This window comes from Phyllostomus discolor, chromosome X, assembly GCF_004126475.2.
Source record: "Phyllostomus discolor isolate MPI-MPIP mPhyDis1 chromosome X, mPhyDis1.pri.v3, whole genome shotgun sequence".
In the NCBI taxonomy this organism is placed as follows: domain Eukaryota; kingdom Metazoa; phylum Chordata; class Mammalia; order Chiroptera; family Phyllostomidae; genus Phyllostomus; species Phyllostomus discolor.
In genome coordinates this window covers 97,014,626-97,035,477 of record NC_050198.1, presented here as the reverse complement: position 1 = coordinate 97,035,477, position 20,852 = coordinate 97,014,626, and the positions used below count along the sequence as shown (strand labels likewise).

The following is a 20,852-nucleotide window of genomic DNA, read 5'->3' as shown; positions in this document are numbered from 1 at the left end:
GGAGAATGAGATGCCTCGGTTTCTTTTAGGGCCACCAGGCTAGAGAAAGGCAAAATGGCTCAGGGACGCCACAGACAAGAGTAAGGCTCAGGTGGATGGGCCCTCAGACTCAATGGTACTTGCCAGCCTGGGACTGCTTGCTAACTGGGCATGGGATGGAGTGAGGGCAAGTAACTCAGGTATCTCCCATTCCTTTGAGCTTCAGATTGCAGGACCTGCCAGGGTCCCAGGGGAGGCTCAGCAGCATTTGTGAACTGAACTGACCCATGTTGATTCCTGGGAGACTCTGGGTATTTCAGTGGTAGCCATCTCTGATGGACTCTCCCTCTGTGGTTCTGGATTCTTGAATTTTTCAGGTGTGCATTGTCCGTAGGAGTTGCCTACTTGGCCATTGCCTCCTTGTGTGATGGGACCTGGGGTTGCTGCACATCTGGGCCGGGCAATCTGTCCTTCTGTCAAATGAGCAAACTAGAGAAGAATGGTATGGAGATGAGGAGGAAGGATACAGAGCTAGTCCCTCTGCGCAATGGAGCATACAGTCTTCACTATGGCCCACACCATGCCATGTTGTCAGGGACTGAGTCATAGTTATCCCTGTGTCCCCTCCAGGGTAATGGCAGTGTCTGGCACATAGTGGATGGAGGTGTCTGGTGAATAAGGAGGATGAGGCATGTGGGTCATGCCGTTTTGGTCAAAAACTGCTGAACACTCAGTGCAGTGTGGGCAGGTGTGCTTGTAAATCACCCATCACGAAATGGGCAAAGGTGTTGAAAGAGTCTTCAAAAAAATCCACCAAGGCCAAACATAGCCACTCACAACAATGATACAGATTGGTTCCTAGAGCACTCACCTAGTAGGGGAAGTCTGTACTACAAGGGGCCCACCCTCCAGAAAATAATTCCATTTTGGGGAGTCGCCCCTTGTACAAAAATAATACAAATCTAAATAACGATCACCAGCAGTACAGTCAGGATAGTCTGGATAGATTGCTTTTGCAGTACTTGGAGGGAGGGTGGGGAGGAGGAGGGCGTGTGTTCCTGGTTTAGCTCAGCCCAGGCTAGCACTCAAAGCCGGCAGTATCTCCCACCTCCCATTGGATTATGGGTGCTCAGGCTCAGAGTTGGGCCAGCTTTTGGGATGCAAATATTGAGCTGGCCACTAGGGGTCGACAGAGATTGAGGAATAGGGAGGCTAAGAGGGCCCGATTTCCTTGGGGACTCTACCCCTTTGATTCAGCGACCTGCCCAATGCCTCGTTTATTCACCTTTGCAATCCCACCTCCTCCCTCCCCTGCCTTTAGAGCCCTAATCCCCTAATTAAGAAGCCCTCGAAGCTTTCTGCCTTCCCCATTCTGGCCCAGGACACTGATCCAAGGAGGAAAAGTCCCTTGCTCTCCACACCCCTTCCCCCACCCCTCGTGGCTGAGGCCAGGGAAGTCAGCGGTTCTGCTTTGTGTCGTGGAAAGGAACTGGGAAGGAAAAGCGTGTGAGGCCAAGGAGACTTCTATTCCTCCAGTGGGGCTGGTTTCCTCCTGAGGAATATGCTGGGTGGTTTATCAATTGAAGCCTCACCCCAACCTTAGCTCGGGCAGCCGTGGGGAGGTGGCGGTCTGGCGGGGATAGGATTGGGGGAAGCTTCAGGGGGAGACTAGAGAAAAGGCTTAGAAAGAAACTGGGCCTTCATTGGGAGGTACCAGAACCCAGACACTAGAGCTTTCCTTACGGAGGGTGAGAAGGAGTCTTCAAACCACAGTGGACTAAGTGGTGAGCAGCCCAGGGAGGTTTCCACAGCAGTGATCCTGGCTGGGTTAGTTCAGGGGCAGCTGAGGGGTGGTGGGCCCGAGTGCCACGCATCTGCTATGGTTATCTGGCCAGCTGAGTCCAGTTCCCAGGAGGCCGGAGTTTATCAGTGGAGAAAACCCAGAGGCTGGTTCTTCAGCTTTCCCGATAGGGCGGAGCTAGCTCATAGGCTAGTGAGGGTCAGAGCTAGCAGGGATGCAGAGATGAGGAAGCAGCTGCCCCTTCCCTCTGCTCCTTGGGTTGTCCAAATATTTGCCCTGTTTGGGGTGTTTCTCTAGGGGAAATTTATTCCTTGTATTTATAGGGACTGACATGTCCAGAATGTTCAGTAACGAGTTAGCAGCAGGAGTAGGCAAAGATGCCATTTCCCCAGCCAGCATCATCCTTCCCTGGGCCTACTGTCCCTGTGAAATGGGGCACTAGGATGGGGTCAGTGACAGGTGGGGACAGCTGCTGCTCCCCTCCCCCAGATTCCTGAGCCCCTGACAGTGATGGATGGCCCAGCCCCTATTTGCACATTCCCCAGGTAACTGGAGTGCGGAGGCAACAGGTGGGCTGGGCTGGAGTGCTGCAAGATTTGCCCCAGCAGGCTGCCCTGTGCTGGGCTGGGGAGCAGAGGCCAGGAGGAACCACCACAGGAAGATGAGCCCAGATCAGTAACATACAGGAGGGCCTGGATGCCGGAAGATAAGGCCTCTAAGGAACCTAGGGTCCCAGCCACCTGTTATGCCCCACTGAGCTACGCCGTTGCTCTCAGATGCCCGTCCTAGGCTCATTTCAGGGCCAGATGGCAGGCCATTTGCATGTATGGGGCCTGGGGGGCTTGGGACAAATTTTGAGGAGTCCAGAGTAGGGTAAAGGAGGGGACAAAGAGAGAGAGAGAGGGAGGGGGCAGGCCCATTTCAGGAAGAGAGGGGCTCCTTGTATCCCTGCTGTCTTCCAGCAAACAGCCTGAGCCAAGCCAGGCTGACACATGGAAGATCAAAGTGATTTCAGTGCAAACAACTACAAACCAGGCATGAAGCTGGGGCAGGGACCAGACAGGGACTGGGAGTTGAGAGTCTGGTTGAACCTTAAGCCTTTGGGACAACCCCCTCCTTCCCCAGCCACTGGGACTCGTCCTGGCTGCAGTAAAACGAGCCTTGCAGGGTGTATCCTCCTGGGGCTGGATCTAACCTAGCCCTGGGGTGTGGCGCAGCCAGGATCGGGGAGAAGGAAGAGTGGGAGGGCTCTGGCCCCACCCTGAGCTTGCCCTGGGCCTGACCCAGAGATAGAATGAGTTGGGAAAAGCAAGTATTTGTGGGGAAGAGGGGAACAGCCTGGGCCAACACAGACCTCAGTCAGTCTGAGCTGAGGGGGTGGTGGGGGCAGAGGGAAGAACAGGAGACAAGAGAGTGTTGGGAATAAGCCAGCTTCGAAAAAGAGGGCACTGCAGGCCATGGTTGGCGGGCCAGGGGATGCAGCCAGATTGAATCTAGAGCCCGTTTTTGCAACAGGCCTATCAATACCAACCTCAGGGCTGCTGTGAGAATTAAACAAGGACAATAGAGCACCCAAGGTGATATTATAGCACCTGCTTCAATGGCTGGTATATAGTAGATGTTCAAGAAATGGAAGCCTCCCTCTTCCTGTAGGGAGTGGCTGTGTGTACCTGTGAGGAGGGTGCAGGCAGAGGCAGTGGCTCTTCAGGGGGACAGGCAGGAGGCCTAGGGCAGGCTGGAGATGACTGTAGCTAGGAGACAGAGCTGCTAGCCTTGCAGGGCGGGCTCTCTGCTCTCTGACCCTTTGGTGCATGGGGCCCAGCCCTTGGCACACACTCCTTGCCAGGGCCCTAGGATATCAGCATAGAACTAGGAATCAAAGCTCATGATGTATAGCCAAATGGCCCAGGTTTGAGTCCTGAGTTTCCCAGTGCTTGGCTGTGTAATCTTAGGTGAGTTAGTTCACTCCTCATCAGAATGCAAGGCAGGCAATGAGAGGTCAAGGCCAAGGGCCACAGAAATCAAGGGTATGCATGCATGTTCATGCATGTGTGTATGACAGTGATATAAGAAAATGTGCATTCCATGATGGCAGGAACCAGACCTGCTACCTGGTGTGGCATGAGTGGGTATGTGAGAAAGACGGAGAGTTCATGTATGAACGTGGATATGTGTAAGAACATCAGAGGGCCTGAAAAATGTGTGCATGGCCCACAAAGCATGTGTGAACGGGTGAGAACGTGTGTGACTGGGAAGGAGCGTGTCTCTGTGGGAGGCTCTGTGGAGGAATAATAGTTTCCATTTAGTAAGTGCTGTGGTGGGCCAGGCATGATGCTAAGCCCTTTACGTGCATTATCTCATTCACTCCTCACCACAGCCCTGCGAAGGAGGCATGAACTCCAGGTTACAAGTGAGTTAACGAAAGCATACAGGGGTGAAGTGAAATCTGTGGCTATACCCCCTGCATCCCACAGGTGTGGGAAGCTGAGCTCAGGGCATGGTGCCTGAGACCGCCCACGGTGGCCAGTTGTTCTGCATCCCTGGGCTCATGGGCCCCGATGTACTGATTTCTGACTGCTTGGAGCTCCTCCAAGGGGAGGCTCAGTAGGGTTCCTCTGTGGGTCACAGGGCAGGCCCAGCTCAGAGGCTAGCACAGGTTCAGTGCTCAGGAAACATTGGAGAACTTGAAAGCCATGGGACTGTGGGCTTGGACAAGAGAAGGCCCACCTTCCACACAGATCCTGACTTCCTCTCGGGTTCCTTTCGGGAGTAATTTTTCCCTACCTCTGGGCCTGAATCACTACATCTGAGGCCCTGCTAGGGTGAGGAAAGGGATGGAAACCCAGAGTCACCAGCCCTGGCTATGGCAGGGAGTAGTCCCAGCTCTGGTTCTGAGGCCCCCGTAGCTGGGGTCGACAGGTTGAGACAGAAAGTCTGTGCCATGACCAGGGGTGAGCAGTGTGTGGAGCAGGCCTGGACATAAAGAGTTCTTTTCTCTTTCCTCTGTTGCCCTCCCCACCCAGGATTAGGCGTTGGCACCCTCGGAAATTGCTTCTGCCTTCCCTGGTTTTCCCAGCCTAGCAACAGAGCCTCATCTCCCTCATCCCACACCTGGTCTGGGGTTCACCTCCCTCCCTCCCAAGGGGCACTCGGAAGGTGGAAAGTGGACTCTGAGGCTGGTTCTGGAGTTCACAGTGGGGATTTTAGCCAGGCCCTTGGGGATGTGGCCAGGGACACAGATGAAGTTTCCTAGGCCTAGTAACCTCTTGGAGAACCGTGAGTGAAGAGTAGGGTCCTGGCCAGCCTGGAGGCTGCTGCTTTCCAGGCACGAACCAGCTTTTAACCGGGAATGAATTAAGTCAGCATGTAAGCCAGAAGGGGCTGGAAAGGTGGCAAGTCAGTATGGTAAAGGGGAATGGGCATGGGCTCTGGAGACAGATAAGCCTGGGTTCAAATCCTGTTTCCACCACCAAGCAGCTATGTGACCTTAGATGAGTCACTTCTCCTCCCTGAGCCTTAGTTTCCCTCTTATGTAAAATGGGGCTAGTGGAATTCATCTCAAAGGACTGGGAAAGGAAATGCATCTAACAGAGTTCTTGGTACACAGTCAGTACCCAGAAGTGGCAGGCTGTTTTGATGTCCTGCCATGTACCTGGGAGGATCCTAGTCTCCAAACTGGAGTTTGGTGTGCCCTTGCATCTCGTTCTCCTCTCTCCTTGCTCACTCGCCAGTAAGGGGCCCAGCTTGGATCTGAGAGACCCTGCACAGCTCCTTCCTCCCTGTCTACCTAGATTTCTCTTACTCTGGAGGCCATGTCCTTGAGAGTAGGAGGGACCCAGCTTCCCCTTTTATATTTTCTGCCAAATGGGGGTCCACTCTACAGTCAGAGAGATTATCAGAGAATACGGTGAGAGACTCAGTAGCTCAGCCTCCTATTTACCTGACACAAAGGCACGAAACTGTATATATATGGTAGAGCACTTCCGTGCCTCAAATGGTTTCTCACTTAGTTATCTCCATAAAGGAAGGGAACTTCTTATCCTTGGCAGGCTCAAACCCAACCCCAAACCCAGAATTTTCTCCTGTGCTTTCTCTTCTTCCCCATACTGGGGCTCGGTTCTTGCCAAGGTCACAACGTCTGTTCCAGGCCTTGTGTTCAAGCGCGTGTGCCAGGCTTGCGTGTGCCACGCTCCTGCTCAGTGAGAGCACTGGTTGTCCCATGCGCCCGCAGTGCTATGAAAGACCAGCAGGGGGAGACATTAGCACGTGAGTGCGTCTGTTAGGGTCCGACCAGGGCGAGCGGGTCGGACCGGGAGGGTCTGAGCTATGGGATGGAGCCAAAGTTTTAAGCACGGAAGCGAGGAGGGGCGGGGAGAATGGGCCAGGGCTGAGAGACAAAGACCCAGATGGCGAGGCCGGGAGGGGCCGGAGTCCAGTGTCTCGGGACAGGAACGCCCGCTTTTGCTTTTTCAAAAGGCGCCTGCCCTGCGCCCTTTCCTCTTTGCCCTCGAGGTGTCTTCTTAATCGAGGTGCCCTCTTATCCACTCTGGCCTACCACGAGGCCTTGTTTGGGCGTGCAGACAGGACAATACTCTAAATCTGGACTTCTAGGGCTCTCCCCCAAATCAGAAATTCCGAAGGCCTTGTCCCTAGGGGTGAAAAACTCCACTTCCCCCGGGATCCCGTATTCAACTCCTCTGAATCTCCACCACCCAGCGCTATCCGTTTGCAATGGGTTCAGGGCTCTGGGTCCAAGTGCAAGCGGACACTTGGCTGCGAGGGCGGAAGGAGGAATGGCCACGGGAGCCTTACGGGAGACTGGCCCGGGAGCCAACAGGCTCTCCTTGCCACAGAACTGAGCATAGAGTAGGCAGGGTTCGCGAGTGGAAAAAAAAAAAAGAGAGAATGGAAGTACTACTTTCCTGGGATACTTGTAACAGGGCTTGTGTGGCTCAGGTCAGTGGGTCGGAGCGTTGACCAGGCGCTTGGGGAGGAGAAGAGGCCGACAGCTCTACAGGAGCGCCAACTTCCCACGGGGTGAGCGCTCTGGGAACGGGACTAGGCGGGACCCACCCCTAACCGCATGAGCCGCACACTCAGATTGGTGCCATCGACAGCGCGGCGTCCTTAAGAGCTCCCTGAAGCCCCTCCCCGTTCCTGTTCTGGGGGCGTGGTACGGGGCAAGGACCCCGTAACGGAGCTTGCTATTGGCTAAGAGCAGTAGGATTGGCCTTGCGTTCGCCTGAGCTAGGGAGTAGACAGCTCAGCAGCAGCGGAGGGAGTCTATGCGCGCTGGACAGCAGTGGGAGGTGTGTGAGGCTCGCACCCGCCGCAGACCCTCGGGCGCAATCGCCGGGGAGCTAGGACTCCGCCACCGGGCTGCCTGGCCACCCTGCCGAGGCTTCAGACGCGTAAACTGATGGGACTGGCTCCCTCGGCCGCATCTCCCCGCTCTTCTAAGTGCACTGAGCGGGGCCCGCGCTGAAGTAGAAGCTGTCGGGGGGCGCGGAGCCCGGAGTCCCAGTGTGGCCTGGAGGAACGGAACCCGTGTCAGGGCGACCCAGGCGGGAGCCCCAGGACCGCGCTCCAGTTGTAGGGAGACTCCTACTTCTTCCGAGGGGCGCCGATCCCGGGACGTTCGAGGCGTCGGGGTGGCCACCGAGTCCCCAGTGGGAGGACCTCGTCTGGGAAAGGGTGCTCAGTCCCCAACAGTCTCGGGGAGCAGGCCGGAATCGAGTGGGAGCACCCGGGGGCGCAGAGCCCCCGTCGCGCCTGGTGCGGCGGAGAGGTCAGGGGAGCGAGCCCTCGCAGGCCGTAGCTCATGCCCGGGTTGGGGGCGGCTGCCCAGTGAGTCCTCCTGGCCGGCCGGGCGGAGAAGAGCGACACCGAAGCCGGCAGGAGAGGAGCACTTCAAGGCCAGCGGTCGCGGAGGATGGGAGCCTGAGCGGCTGGGAGCGCAGCGCGGCACGGGAAGGCGAGGCGAGCTTTGCTGAGGAGGCGCCAGGGGATCACGAACTGCAGCCTGCCCCCAGGAAGATGGCCCGGCCTGGGCAGCGTTGGCTGGGCAAGTGGCTTGTGGCGATGGTCGTGTTGGCGCTGTGCCGGCTTGCCACACCGCTGGCCAAGAACCTGGAGCCCGTGTCCTGGAGCTCCCTCAACCCCAAGTGAGTAACTTGTCTGCTGTGGTCCCTGGGGGTGGGAGGCACTCTTTTGGGGTGAGGCCGCGCACCCCCGAATGCGAGTGTGGAGGTGTTCGGAAAAGGAGCAGCGCCCCATTTTGTCTCTGCCTTTTTCGAGCGTGTTTTCCTGCGGGCGGGCGGGGCAGGGTGCGGCGGGGTGGGGTGGGGGCACTTGGCTGGGTTGTGACCCCACGGCTTGTGGGCCCTCTCCTCGCCACGTCCCAGATCAAGTCGAGATGATCGCGCCAGACGGAGCTGGGAGTCCCGGCGCTCGGGAGCGCACTAGAGAGCTGGGTGGTGGTGGTGGTGGTGGTGAGAAGGCAAGCCCCTTCTGGGGCCCCTGGGAACGTGGTGGTTTTCGCCCAGAGCTTCTCGAGGGGCGAGCTTGACCTGGCCGAGGGATGAGGCCGGAACATAGGTTCCTCGTTTGTTTAGCTGTGAAGGGACCGTGGTGCGGGACCCCGCGCTTGGGGCTGATGGCATCGCCCCTATATCCATTCCAGCTTCTCCCATTTTCATTTCTCTTTCTTCCCTGTTCGCCTCCCTAGCTTTTCCTTTAGCCGTCTCTTCTAGCCCCCCTTTTCTCCCTGCCGGGCCTTGGAAGGGCGGGCGCCGCTTCCAGGCTCACAAAGGCGGCGGGTGGAGAGGGGCGGAGTGGAAGAGGGGTTTGCGGGTGGGGGGGCGGTTCGATCCAGCGCGCCCGTCGGGGGTCCAGTGGAGCCGGTGGCAGAGATTCGAGGGCGCCCGGGAGGAGAGTGTGGCTCAGCTTGGGAAGGAGATGGGTGGGGAGTGAAGGGTTTGAAGGATTCCTGCCCAGGCGGTCCATTGGCCCTCATCCTGTGTCTCTCAGATTGGGAAGCTGTGCGTAGTTTTCCCCAAGGGGTTGGGGAGGCAGCTATGTAGAGGAGATCCTTTCTTTTTTCCCTCCTCCTTCCACTTCACAATCACTCCCCCCGCCACCAGCAACACACACCCTTCAGGGCGGTGGCTCACTGGTTTCTGGGCTGTTAGTGGGGAGTCGATGGGGCTGTGTGGTGACCTCTGGACCTCTTTCCCTTTTGGCATCCAGGACTCAGGTTGGAACTGAGGGTTAAAATCAGTCTTCCTTCCTGTTTTCTTGAGGTCCCCTCAGTGTGCAGATATTGTCCACTTAATGGGAAAGTGGGGGCCTTGGACTGTCCTGTCTGTGCTCTCCCATTCCTGTATCTGAAATCTTTTCCTGTCCACTCTCCTGGGCTCCCCACTAACTTGTCGGGCTCCTGCCTGCTTCAGCCTGTTAGGTCCTAGGGACGTGCCCCTCTCGGCCCTGGAGTGGGAAAAGGCAGCCTCTTTAGTTCTCTTCCCCTTGGGTTAAGGTAGGGTCCTATTTACTGGTTGGTGGGGTAGGGTCAAGGGAGAGGGCTCTGTTTTGGTACAAGAAAGGGATTAGCAAGACTTTCTCCCCTACCCGAAGCCAAATCGGGCACAGCGCTCTCCTAACAGTAGGGATTCAAAATGATCTGGGGGGCCCTGGGCCGCTGAGCCCGGGTGGAAGGGTTGTGAAGTGCCCAGTTCTCCCCTGTAAGGGTGGAGGCTGGAAATGCTCTCTCTTGAGCTGGGAGAGCTGAAAGCCGCCTGGGGTAGCCCATCATAGGGGCTCATGGGAGTGACCTAATTGCTCTCTCGGGTCTCTAACCAGAGATAGCAGGCGGCTCCACAGCTGGAAGGGAGCCCTCCTGCAGAGTTGGGGGGGGTGGAGCTGGGAGAAACAAGATCTCTCCGAGCTTCCTCCTTTTTGTGTTTTGAGCCTTTAAGTGCCCTGGACTCATTTACAGGTTTTTGAGGTCGGACACCACTGTACCCACTTCAAGCCGAGTGCAGGCATCCTGTGGGGTGGGGGTGATGGCTGGGGATTCAGTTGGACCTGCACAAATTCCATCCTGTAATTGAGCAGATTCTGGGAATGGTTGGGGACTGGTCCTGTATCCCTAGCGCTGTACCCTGCCCCCCCCCATTCCATCTCAGGGGCCTGGAATGCAGCCATCATTTGGGGGGAGCAAGAAGACAGGAGGGGGGCACTGCTCTCCACTTGCCTGGAGCTCTGGGGGCTGCCTCTGCCACCGCGCCCAACCTTCAGGCTGCCACAGCCTTTCAAATAAACAGTCTCACTCTGCTGCTCTGTCCGTGTCCCTCTGTGCCTCTGGCCCGAGTTCTCTCTCTCTCTCGGGTCTGTGTCAGTCAGCCCTCTCTGCCCTCTGATCCGCGCTCACCTCCCCTTTCTAGCCAGTCTCGCCAGCTCTCCCTCTTTCTCACACTCCCTCTCACTCTTAGTCACTCTCTGCCTCTTTTTCTCAAGTCCTTTTGTTTCTCGCACATGCCCGTGCTCTCCCTCACAGGCTCATTTTCTCTCTTCCCTCCCCTCTTCCTCCCGGCTTTTGGTCTGTCTCCTCGGCCCTGTCAGGAGCTGGCAACCACCCTCCCCAAAGTCTCCCAGCACTTATAAAACCTGCTTAATTGCTTCCTCGTTGGGAAAAAAATCAAAATAAAGAAGCGGTGAGGCTAGAGGTATGTTTCCAGGTTCCGGGGCGCACGGGAGACCGGACCGGCAGAGGGGAGCGGGAAGAGCCGACTCAAGACTCCCAGTCTCTTTCCCACATTGGCACTGGGGCCTCCCAGTGTGGTAAACCCTGGGTGGCAAGAGCTTCTGCCTCAATGGCCCCTCTTGTCAGCTTTGTCCGATGGGCACAGCGTGGGGAGGTGGGTTTGGTCCCACTAGATGTTAGGAAGAACCAGAGTGTGTGCCTGCACTTGGGTGGGGGGCTGTTATGGAAGGTCCCACGGCAGTCCCCCTCCCCCAGCCTCTTCCCCTGAGAGCTTGGGGCAGCCGGCAAACCTCACACTTGAGTCCTCAGCCAAGTCCAGCTGCTGCAGTTCAGTCTCTCAGTCCCGTTCTGACCCCTTCTTGCCCCCCACTCAGGTTCCCCCACCTCCAGGGAGTGGGAATGTGCCTGAGATCACATTACACCTTCTCTACAAGGGGGTGGGGGTGGGGGTTCAGCTTGGCGTCCAGGACCCTTGACTCCATCTAACATGGGTGGGGGCAGCTGCAGACCCCAACCCAGGCTTGCCTGCACTAAGCCAAAGTGTTGTCCCCAGCCCCCTCACAGCTGTTCCAGCTCACAGTCCTGGGGAGGCCAGCTTATGAGGCCCCTTTCCGGGGCGGCTAGGGACCTGACCTCCTCTACTCTGTGGCTGATTGGCCACAGGTGGGGGCCTGAGAGCGATGGGAACCCAGCAGCCCATTGAGTTCCCTGTTCCTCTCCCTCCCAGCCTCCACCCCATGCAGCCAGGCCAGGGCCAGAAGGGCCTGTGAGGCTGGGGGCTGAATCAAGGGTTCCCTTTCTTCCCTCAGGCTCTCCACTGCCTCACCAGCTCAGTGGGTGATGATGGGTGGGCCCTGGATACTACTGTGCCTTGTGGTTTATCTGGGTTTGGGACTACAGAAATGGTGGGCCAGCCAGGAGGCTGCCGGTTGCCAGGAGAATGCCAGGTTTGTGGGGAGGGAGGGTCCACCCTGTGATTATTAGGGGATCTGAGGTGGGGGATGCTCACCAGCTACATTTAGGGTTCCTTGCCCCCTGTGCCCCACAGCAGCCCCTTCTGGGTGTGTTGGCATGGCACTCCTTTTGGGTGGGGGTGCTAGCAGCCAGCACTGTAAGCTTCTTACTTCTAAATAGCACTGTACTTGGTGTGCTGACAGGCAGCGCCTTGCTACTCACAAGCGTCCTCATATGTGAGCTCATCGGATGTTCCAAACAGCCCTGGGAAGTTGGAATCACCCCCATTTCCCAGATGAGGAGGCATACACCCAGAAAAGGGAAATGACTTGTCTGCTGTAGTCACTCAGCCCGTAGGGGTAGAACTGTGCTGTGTGCCATTCTGTCCACGCCATTCTGCTGCCTTGGACTCTAGGAGAGATGGGAATTCAAGGTGGAGTTTAGAAAGAGGCACGGGTTCCCTGCCCCTGGGTTCCCCTCTCACCTCACAGGTGTGCGTGCATCTGTCCTTGTGACTCAGGCCCTGCCTGCGTGGGATGAGCAGTGCTCTGACTTCCTCATTTGACTTTGCTGGGCCTACCTCTGAAGATAGCCTGCTCTGGTGACCTGAACCAGAGGCAGCCAACTTGATCCGTGGCACCCTCCCTCCTGAGCTCTGAACAGCACCTTTGCTTCCTCTCTGGGCCAGGAATCTTCCTCTCAGGGAACCCACAGAAAGCAGACACTGAGGAAGGGAGGGCTAAGTCTCTAGTGGACCCTATAGCATTGGTCAGGTGGGGCAGACAGGAGGGCATAGTCCAGTGTGGGTGGGGAGGGTGACTTCCTGTGGGACTCTCCTGGCTTCCCTGCCTCCGACAGTGTTCTGTGTGTGTGTGTGTGTGTGTGTGTGTGTGCGCGCGTGCGTGCGCACGCCAGTGCCAGGACCCAGCTGCTGTTCCTGCCCACCCACGCCTGGGCGGGCACTGCTGGGACACGCCAGGCCTGCTTCAGCCGCCTCAGGGGCTGGGTGGAGCTGGGGGAGTGAAAGAGGAGCCTTTAATTTGGGGGCTCCCCACCCTTGCTGGGATGAGAGCAGACTTGAGCTCTGGCTTGGGGTCTGTCCTCCACTGGTTCTGTCACGCTGGGGGGTGGGGCGGGATGCAGGTATGGTGGTGCTGGGGTCACCCAGTCAAGACTGTGGCTAGAGTCTTCTACCAGCCTTGGACTAGCATGGCCTGGGACCAGGCTCTGTCTTCGACCACTGTCTGACCACAGGTTCTAAGAGCCTGAGGTAAGGATGGGGAGAAAGGAAATGTAGATCTGGTCAGACACAGGCAGCTTTCTGGGCACGACCCCACACTGTAAGCTCTCCCCACTGGAGATTGTGTCTGTATGGGCCAACAGGCGCTCAGCTGGACAAAAGAAGCAGGGGGCAGTCGGCCCCTGACCAGTCCAGGGCCTTGGAGGCTACTGCCCAGACCCTTCAGGCTTCTTCTATTCCGGGATTCCTTTTTCTGAGCTCAGTAGGAAGGCTGTGGGAGAGGCTCAGACTAGGATGCAGGGGAGAAGGCAGGCCCCAAAGCAGGAGCTGGACTGCTCAGGCTGCCTCTCCTAAGTCCTTTTACTCCCTGGGGTGGCTCGCTGGGGTCCTGGGGCTATCAGATGCTAAGAGGGGAAGGCCTCAGGGGTAACCATGACGACCCACTTCAGGCTTCCTGCTGGGCCATGTCAATCCCCTTAGTTTCCAGAAAAGGGCATTGTCTGGGGGTGGCCCCAGGCAGGGAAGCTTGACTTGATAATGGGCACAGTAGTAGCTTTTGAAAAGTGGAGGATAGAGAGTTTAACTTGAGGACAATCTCTTCTTCCTCCTCTTCTGCCCCTACTCCTAACTTGGTGGGTATGAGATGAGACCTGCAGGGTCCCCCTGTACAATATGGCTAGTGTTGTGCTTGGCTTCATGGCCTCACTCTCTCACTGGCTACACAGGCAGCCCTAATGGCCCCCTTGCCCCTTTCTTGGGCTTCTCTCATAGGGCAAAAAGCATTTTTTCCAGTGATGGGGAAGGTGCTGATAAGGCACGATGATGGGGGTCAGAGTCAGGGGACACAAGTCTCCTCTCCCTTCTGCACTTGAGAGGAAGGTAAGTTTCCCTCCGCCAGCTGCTATGCAAATGCACTGATGAATATTTATGAACTCTGCTCACTGAGGTTGAAGGGAGTCTGAGGGGTGTCAGGGGCAACAGTCCTCTTTTCTCCGCTCACCTCCACCTACCACGGAGACATTCGTTCCCCCCATGTCTTGGGTTCCAGGTAACCCTGAGTAGCCAGAAGCCTTGTTTTCCAGTTCCAGGGCTCCACATCCTCAGTGCGGATGGGAGACTGCTCAGGGCAGACAGGACTCCCTGGTGAGTAAGCCAGGACCAGGTGGTTAGAAAGCTGAGCTGGCCTGAACTCCTTTGCATGCCCTCTATGTTCCTGCTGTGACCTCCAGGGAGGGTCTTGTTGAGGTGCAGCTGTGCAAACTGTTCTCAGACTCTCTAGGGGTGAACATCCTGGGTGAATTTTGTCCTTGGGTTCGTCTGTGAGTGCCTCCGTTCCATGGAAACATTCATCTGATCAGTCATACCTTCGCATGGGGGGCCTGGACTCGGTGGGTCTCGAAGCTTCCTCTTGTCTCTAAGGTACTAGAAGTTGTCTAATCCTGCTGTCTGGATAGAACCAGTGTGAGGGTTGGAAAGTGAAAAATACCTTGGGAATTATAGGGGCTTTGATGAAACTTCTTTGTTCTTTATGGTGCACAGGGTAGGGACATTCCCTCTGAAATGTTTATGTATACCCCCATCCCATGCCTGCTCCCTTTCTGGTCCTCTGGGGTGCAGTAAAGTTAGGTACCAAGAGGGAGACCTCATTGTGACTCTTACCGTCCCACACAACAAGATGGCAGGCCCCGGCTTGGTGGAGCCTCACTCAACAGGAAGAGAGGGCTGCCTCTCTTCATGTCCTTCATCTGCTTGGCCTAGTTGCCCTACTCTGCTCCTTGGCTGTTGTTTCCCTCCTTTGGGTAAGGACACTGAGCTCCCTGTTGGCCCACGTACCTTGAGGTCTCCACTGTGGAACGTATAACCTGGGGAAGTGGAACTGTGCTCTTCCACCGTCGGCTTCATTCTCATGAAGTACTTACTGCCTCCAGCCCTTCATTGTCCTTCCTGCTAGAAGGTCTATCCCCAGGGAGATGAAGCCCACAGTGTGCGTTGTGACCCTCAGAGCCTGCCTCACGCTGAGCTTCTCCACCTCTTCTTCTACCAGTCACTGACCTGGGATTTGTGTCCCAGCCAGTGTTGTTCACTCTTTTTTAATTAATCAATCATCTGTTTATTTTAATTTTTTGTTGACCGTGTCAGGGTGACATTAGTTTCAGAGGTACAATCCAGTAATACATCATCCGTATGTCATATTGTGAGTTCACCCTCCCTCCAAATCAATGCTGTTCAGTCTTGCTGTGCATTGTCTTCTTATTCATCACCCAGGACCCCTTTACTTCCTGGTCTTTCTGTAGACCCATCTCTGACATCATGTTCCTTCTACTCTCTGCCTCCAGCCCTTGCTGTTTGAACTACTCTCCTCACACATAAGCTACAGCTAGTCTGGCACTGTCTATGGTTATAGTGTTGGCCATTTACTTTTCTGACCCACACCAGGCAGTAAAGTCCTTGAAGATGGGGCCACACCTTTTCTTCTTATCCACCCCACCCAAGAAACAAGACTGGCGTCAGTCTCTAGCTGCCTGCCTCTTGTAGTCAAACATGTTGAGGGCCTACTGTGTGCTAGGTGCTCTGCGTGTGCCATTGCACCTCTCCTCTACACCCCTAGGGAGGAGTGCTCTTACCTTCTGCACTTTATGAGGGAGGAAACAGAAACTCAGGGAGAATCAACAGCGCATTCAAGGCTACAGAACTAGTAAGGGTCTTGTCTGTCTGTTTCCAAAGTCTGTCTTCTTTCTCTTATACAGTACTGCCTAGCTCCCAGCTCCAGCTCAACCAGGCTCAGAGGTGGCCAAGAGAGCACCACTTTTTTACTATGTGCTCAGGCAAAGATAGAGGGAAATGAATGGATGGCCCTGGGCAGCTGCCCTGCCCCTGGCTATTCCGCAGTGCTTGGCTTTCTGGAGTAGAAGACAAACCCAGATCAGATGGCATTTGCCCATCTCTCAGGAACTGGAGCAGAGGCAGTGTGGAGGTGTGTGTGGGGGGGTGAGAACACAGATGAGGGAGGTTTCTGGGGCCCTATGTTATGTGACCTATTGTCCCTGCTTCGGCCCCTTCTTTTGTTCTTAGGAGTCACAGTGGTTCAGTTTGGGGATTCAGGCTCTTGCATGCTGGGGTGAAATGTGTCCAGATAGGACACCGGGCTGTGTGAGTGGGGAGTGGGCAGATCTGTATGGAGCAGCACCCAGCCAGAGACTGTGCCCATTACCCCTGGGCTCCAGGAGATGCCTGTTTCTATCTTCTCATCATGCTCAAGATTTGCAAGGCAGGGGGAGAAGGCATGGGTCTCGGGCAGGTTGAGCTCCCCTGGCCATTGGCTGGGAGCAGTGGCTAAGGCATGTGTGGGCTTGTGTATGTGTGCATGCGCATATGCATATGTGTGCAGAGGAGGTGCTAGCAGTGGCTGTGAAGGAATGTGAGTGTGATGGCAGTGGGAGGAGGATTGGGCCGCCACCTCCAGGCAGCATAGGCCTGACACCTTGGTACCCAGCCCATCGGCCACGTCAACCCCCTGCGGAAATGCCACATTAGGACAAAGGGCTCCCCCAGCTAGGCAGTGCCCCACCCTGCCAAGCAGTCAAAGCCTGGCAGCCTTGCCCATGGGCCACCCTATCCACACCCTGCTGGCAGTGTGGTTCTCTCTCCCCACCCCCAGCCCAAGCATGGAGGAAAGGTAGAATTCCTGTTTTGCCGTTTTCACTCAGGAGGCCTAGCCTGGCCCACATTGTCTGCTCTCCTGGTTCAGGAGATAGCCTGAAAACCCTGACCCTGAGGCTGACCCCCTCTTCCCTTCTGGGCAGGTTCCTGAGTGGGAAGGGCCTGGTGATCTACCCAAAGATTGGAGACAAGCTGGACATCATCTGTCCCCGAGCAGAAGCAGGGCGGCCCTATGAGTACTACAAGCTATACCTGGTTCGGCCTGAGCAGGCGGCTGCCTGCAGCACTGTGCTTGACCCCAATGTGCTGGTCACCTGCAATCGGCCAGAGAAGGAAATCCGCTTCACCATCAAGTTCCAGGAGTTCAGCCCCAACTACATGGGCCTGGAGTTTAAGAAGCACCATGATTACTACATTACCTGTGAGTTTCTGCTCATCATGGGGTTCTGTCCTATCCTGTAGCAGCGGCGGCTTCTAAGTAGTACAGTGAGACTGCATACAGTTAGGGCCCTGTCTGATCTGGTCCGCTTTGAAGATGGGAATGTGCCCCTCCCAGCCTGGCCTTGGAATTCTGGCCCAATATTCACCAAGGGCCCACTGCCAGCTCGCCTTGGCTCTAGGAGTTAAGTGGGAGAGGACTCCAATTTGTGGTACCCTCTCTCTCTTATTTTCTTTGCCCACCTAAGATCTAATCTTAGGAATAGCAGAGTTGGCAGAGCCCTTCGGGATCAGCCAGCTATTCAGCCTGTCTCTTCATGGGAAACTGCCACCCCAGGAAGGGAAGGGACGTCTTGCTCTAGATCACACAGGGAGTTAGGGATAGGATTGGGACTGCAACCCAGTCCTCCTGACCTCAAATCTGGGATTCCTTCCTGTCTTTGTAGAAGCCTCCCTCAAGATGCCAGTTCTCATTGTTTTGCGTCTGAGCAACATTGCCCAATGAGAAGACACACTGTAGTGTCCACTGAGAATGGCCAGGGCCTGGTTATGACCAGCACCCTTGGGGATAGGCTAGTTTCTGGCAAGGCTGGGCAGGGCTGGCTGCTCAGTTCCTGTGGGCGAGAGAAGTAGAAAGGGTCACAGGTAGGTGGGGGCTGCTTGCCACCCTCTACCTCCCAGTTCTGTCCTGATGGAGGCTAAGGCAGCACTAGGGTTTCTGGGTAATACTGGCATGCCTGTCTTTCTCCCTGATGGTGCTGGCCTCTTGCTGCAGCTACATCCAATGGGAGCCTGGAGGGACTGGAGAACCGGGAGGGAGGTGTGTGCCGCACGCGCACCATGAAGATCGTCATGAAGGTCGGGCAAGGTGAGTGCCTGGTGTGAGGGTCCCTGGTTAGGCCTTTGCAACAGATGTACCTGACTGGGCGTGGGTGTGTTGAGAGTAGGGGAGGGGCAATACAATTAGAATAGCTGACATCTGGTATGCAGGCCATACTTGGCCCATCAGGGATGACTGAAGCCCCGATGCTGATGGGGTCCCTTCCTCTTACCTGTCCGGTCCCCTCCTACAGACCCCAATGCTGTGACACCTGAGCAGCTGACTACCAGCCGGCCCAGCAACGGAGCAGACAACACTATCAACATGGCCACACAGGCCCCCGGCGGTCGGAGCTCCCTGGGTGACTCTGACGGCAAGCATGGTGAGTACACGGGGGTCTTTTGGAGCGCAAATCCGTTGCCCACTGCCCTTTCAGGCCCTGTCTCTGAAGAAAAGTAGGAAGGGGCCCAGCCTGAAATCTGCCACATGCTCCTGATTGTTCCTCCCCTCTTTTCCCTTCCTCAGAGACTGTGAACCAGGAGGACAAGAGTGGCTCAGTGGGGAGTGGAGGCAGCAGCGGGGACCCTGACAGCTTCTTCAACTCCAAGGTGGCACTGTTTGCGGCCGTGGGTGCTGGCTGTGTCATCTTCCTGCTCATCATCATCTTCCTGACGGTTCTGCTACTAAAGCTGCGCAAGCGGCACCGCAAGCACACGCAGCAGCGGGCGCCTGCCCTCTCGCTCAGCACCCTGGCCAGTCCCAAGGGGGGCAGTGGCACGGCGGGCACTGAGCCCAGCGACATCATCATCCCCTTACGGACTACAGAGAACAACTACTGTCCCCACTATGAGAAGGTGAGTGGGGACTACGGGCACCCTGTCTACATCGTCCAGGAGATGCCACCCCAGAGCCCAGCGAACATCTACTACAAGGTCTGAGAGCCCGGCGCGGCCTCGGGCCCTGAGGGACAGTCGGCTGGGACTGCACCTTTCCTTTCTCCCCACGCCCTTCCCCTTGCCAGCTGTGCCCACCTTTGTATTTAGTTTTGTAGTTTCTTGGCTTTTATAATCCTCCTTTTGCCCTGCCCCTGGGCTTCGGAGGGGGTGCTTGTGCCCCCAGCCCCCATGCTCTTGTGCCTTCCCCCTCTGGCCAGGCCTCTGGGCTCTGTGGGGGCGCCTCTTCTTGGAGGGCAGGGTTGGACGCTTATGGACAGCAGGCAGGGGGATGCCCCTGGCCCTGTCTCCCTTGCCCCCTCTTCCCCTTCCCAGGACTGCTTGTCCGCTATCATCACTGTTTTTAATGTTTTTGTGTTCAATTTTTAGCTGTCGACTCATTTTCATCTGTTTTTTTTTTTTTTTTTGGAAGAAAAATGGAAAAGGCAGCCCCTCCCCAGGCTTTCTGAGCCTGGCTCAACCCAGTATAAGGGGCCGGGGACAGGAAGCATAGGATGGCATTTCTTTTATAAACCCCTTGTTATGGGGGCGGGAGAGACAAGCCAGGGCTGCTCTTGCCCCTGAGCGAAGATGACAGTACCATTGGGCAAGGTGTCTCACCCTCCCCTTCCGACCCTTCTGCTACAAAGCTGATCTTGGCAATGGGGTAGTGGCTGCCACCCTTCCACCAAAAAAAAAATTCCTTCCTTGTGGGATTCTTGGGCATCTCCTGCCTCCCTCACTCTCACGGTAATTAACGTCTTAATTGGCTGTTGCCTGGGGAACAGGAGAGCTGCTGCAGGCAGATGACCTCATGGGGGGTGGAGGGAGGTGAGGTGCCCAGGTGGCTATTTGCCCTGCAGAGCTGGGAGTTCTCCTTTTTCCTCCTTCCTCCCGCCCTGTTCTCTCCTCACCTTTGGCCCCCTTTGGCCCCTTTGGCCCAGTGGGGAGACAGAGGCCCAGGGCAGAGACCTAAGCGGGTATAAGGCCAGGTGGCCTGCTCCTTTTCTGGGCTCTAGCACAGGTGGGTGCTCCCCCAACCCAGCTCTCATTGGCTCCCCAATCTTGGGCTGGGGCCTGGAAATAGGAAGAGGCTACCCAGGGCTGGGCCAGCACGCCGTGCACTTTGACCCCGGCTCCTTGCCAGCACGGCTGCTAACAGACTGCCACTTGAGTGCGCCTTGCAGGCGCTCCAGAGTGGCCATGGAAGGAGCTGGGCCTTACACCATCCACCTCCACACTGCCTCCTGGCCAGCTGCCTTCTCCAGTGCCAGGTGGGAGAGAGAGGGAGCAGAACAGCCAGCCCCTTCCAGGTGGCAGTCGGAAGGGTTTTTTGTTTTTGTTTCTGTTGCCATTTGTGTAAATACTAGTCTTTTTTGGAAAAAAAATAATGTAAAGATGTTTTGTATAAACTCTGAATTATTTTCTTGTTGCTTTTTTCTTAGAAAAAATGAGAACTAAAAAAAAATTAACCACATGGAGAAATGGGTGTAAAATGGTGTCGTGATGTTGGGGAATGAAGTGTGAGAGTATGAGTGAGTATGAGAGAGAAGGAGAGAGAGAGAGAGAGACTGAGAGAGACTGAGAGACTGAGAGATTTTCTGTGTCCAAAACAGAAAATGGGGAGAGGGTGGCTGTCCTAGTGGAGCAAGGTGTTTCAGCTGTGCTATGCTGCATCCTGCTCTGCTGCCAAGTTTCTCTGTCCTCTTATTCTTCTGGAGCCTCTGATCACTTCCCCCTCTCCGTCCTGCCACCTCTGTGGCATAGGGTTAAGGTTATCTGCCCAGTAGGGCACTAGGCTCAAGTGGAGAGGGTGGATGGGGGAGGGGTAGTTCCCATGGGGACCTGGGTGTGTCCACAAGTACTGCCACCACCTGGCTGGGACTAGATCTGGGACCTACTGGCAGGCCCAGCCCTGCCCTGCCTCAGAGCTCCTGGAGGTGGATAGAAATAACTTCCCAAGAGCTGGCTGTCAGCTGTAGCCCACTGGGTCCTGGGATTGCTTCGGGCTGCCCAGTTCACTTATCAGCCAGAAGAATCTTCTGTCTCCTGTCTTCAGAGCTGGGCCACACCAGAACCCTCACCATGGCATACTTGAGGGCTTCTGACTGGCAGCCCTGAGTGCCAGGTCTACCTCCCACAGGCTGGACGTCCAACAGTGTGTTGAGGGCTCTGAAGAGAGTTTGGCCTCAGTTGCAAGGCAGAGACCCCAACTGGCAGGACCTGAACCTTCCCACTCCAGCCTGGAGCAGCTTGTAGGTCTTTCT

At 56.2% G+C, this 20,852-nt stretch overlaps 1 protein-coding gene across 1 annotated transcript; it reads left to right on the top strand.

The window, feature by feature from the left end:
• The first annotated feature begins 7,019 nt into the window (after nt 1-7,019).
• EFNB1 (ephrin B1) lies at nt 7,020-20,062 on the top strand. Its single transcript, XM_028522487.1, has 5 exons — nt 7,020-7,944; nt 16,539-16,816; nt 17,609-17,701; nt 17,907-18,035; nt 18,179-20,062. Exons 1-5 carry the CDS (start codon nt 7,817-7,819, stop codon nt 18,589-18,591), a joined length of 1,041 nt encoding a protein of 346 aa, XP_028378288.1. The 5' UTR covers nt 7,020-7,816; the 3' UTR covers nt 18,592-20,062.
• The last annotated feature ends 790 nt before the right edge of the window (nt 20,063-20,852 follow it).

Coding starts and splice junctions, on each gene's coding strand:
- EFNB1 (XM_028522487.1), top strand. CDS start 7,817: ATGGCCCGGCCTGGGCAGCGTTGGCTGGGCAAGTGGCTTGTGGCGATG. Junction 7,945..16,538: donor TGGAGCTCCCTCAACCCCAA/GTGAGTAACTTG, acceptor CCTTCTGGGCAG/GTTCCTGAGTGGGAAGGGCC. Junction 18,036..18,178: donor TGACTCTGACGGCAAGCATG/GTGAGTACACGG, acceptor TCCCTTCCTCAG/AGACTGTGAACCAGGAGGAC.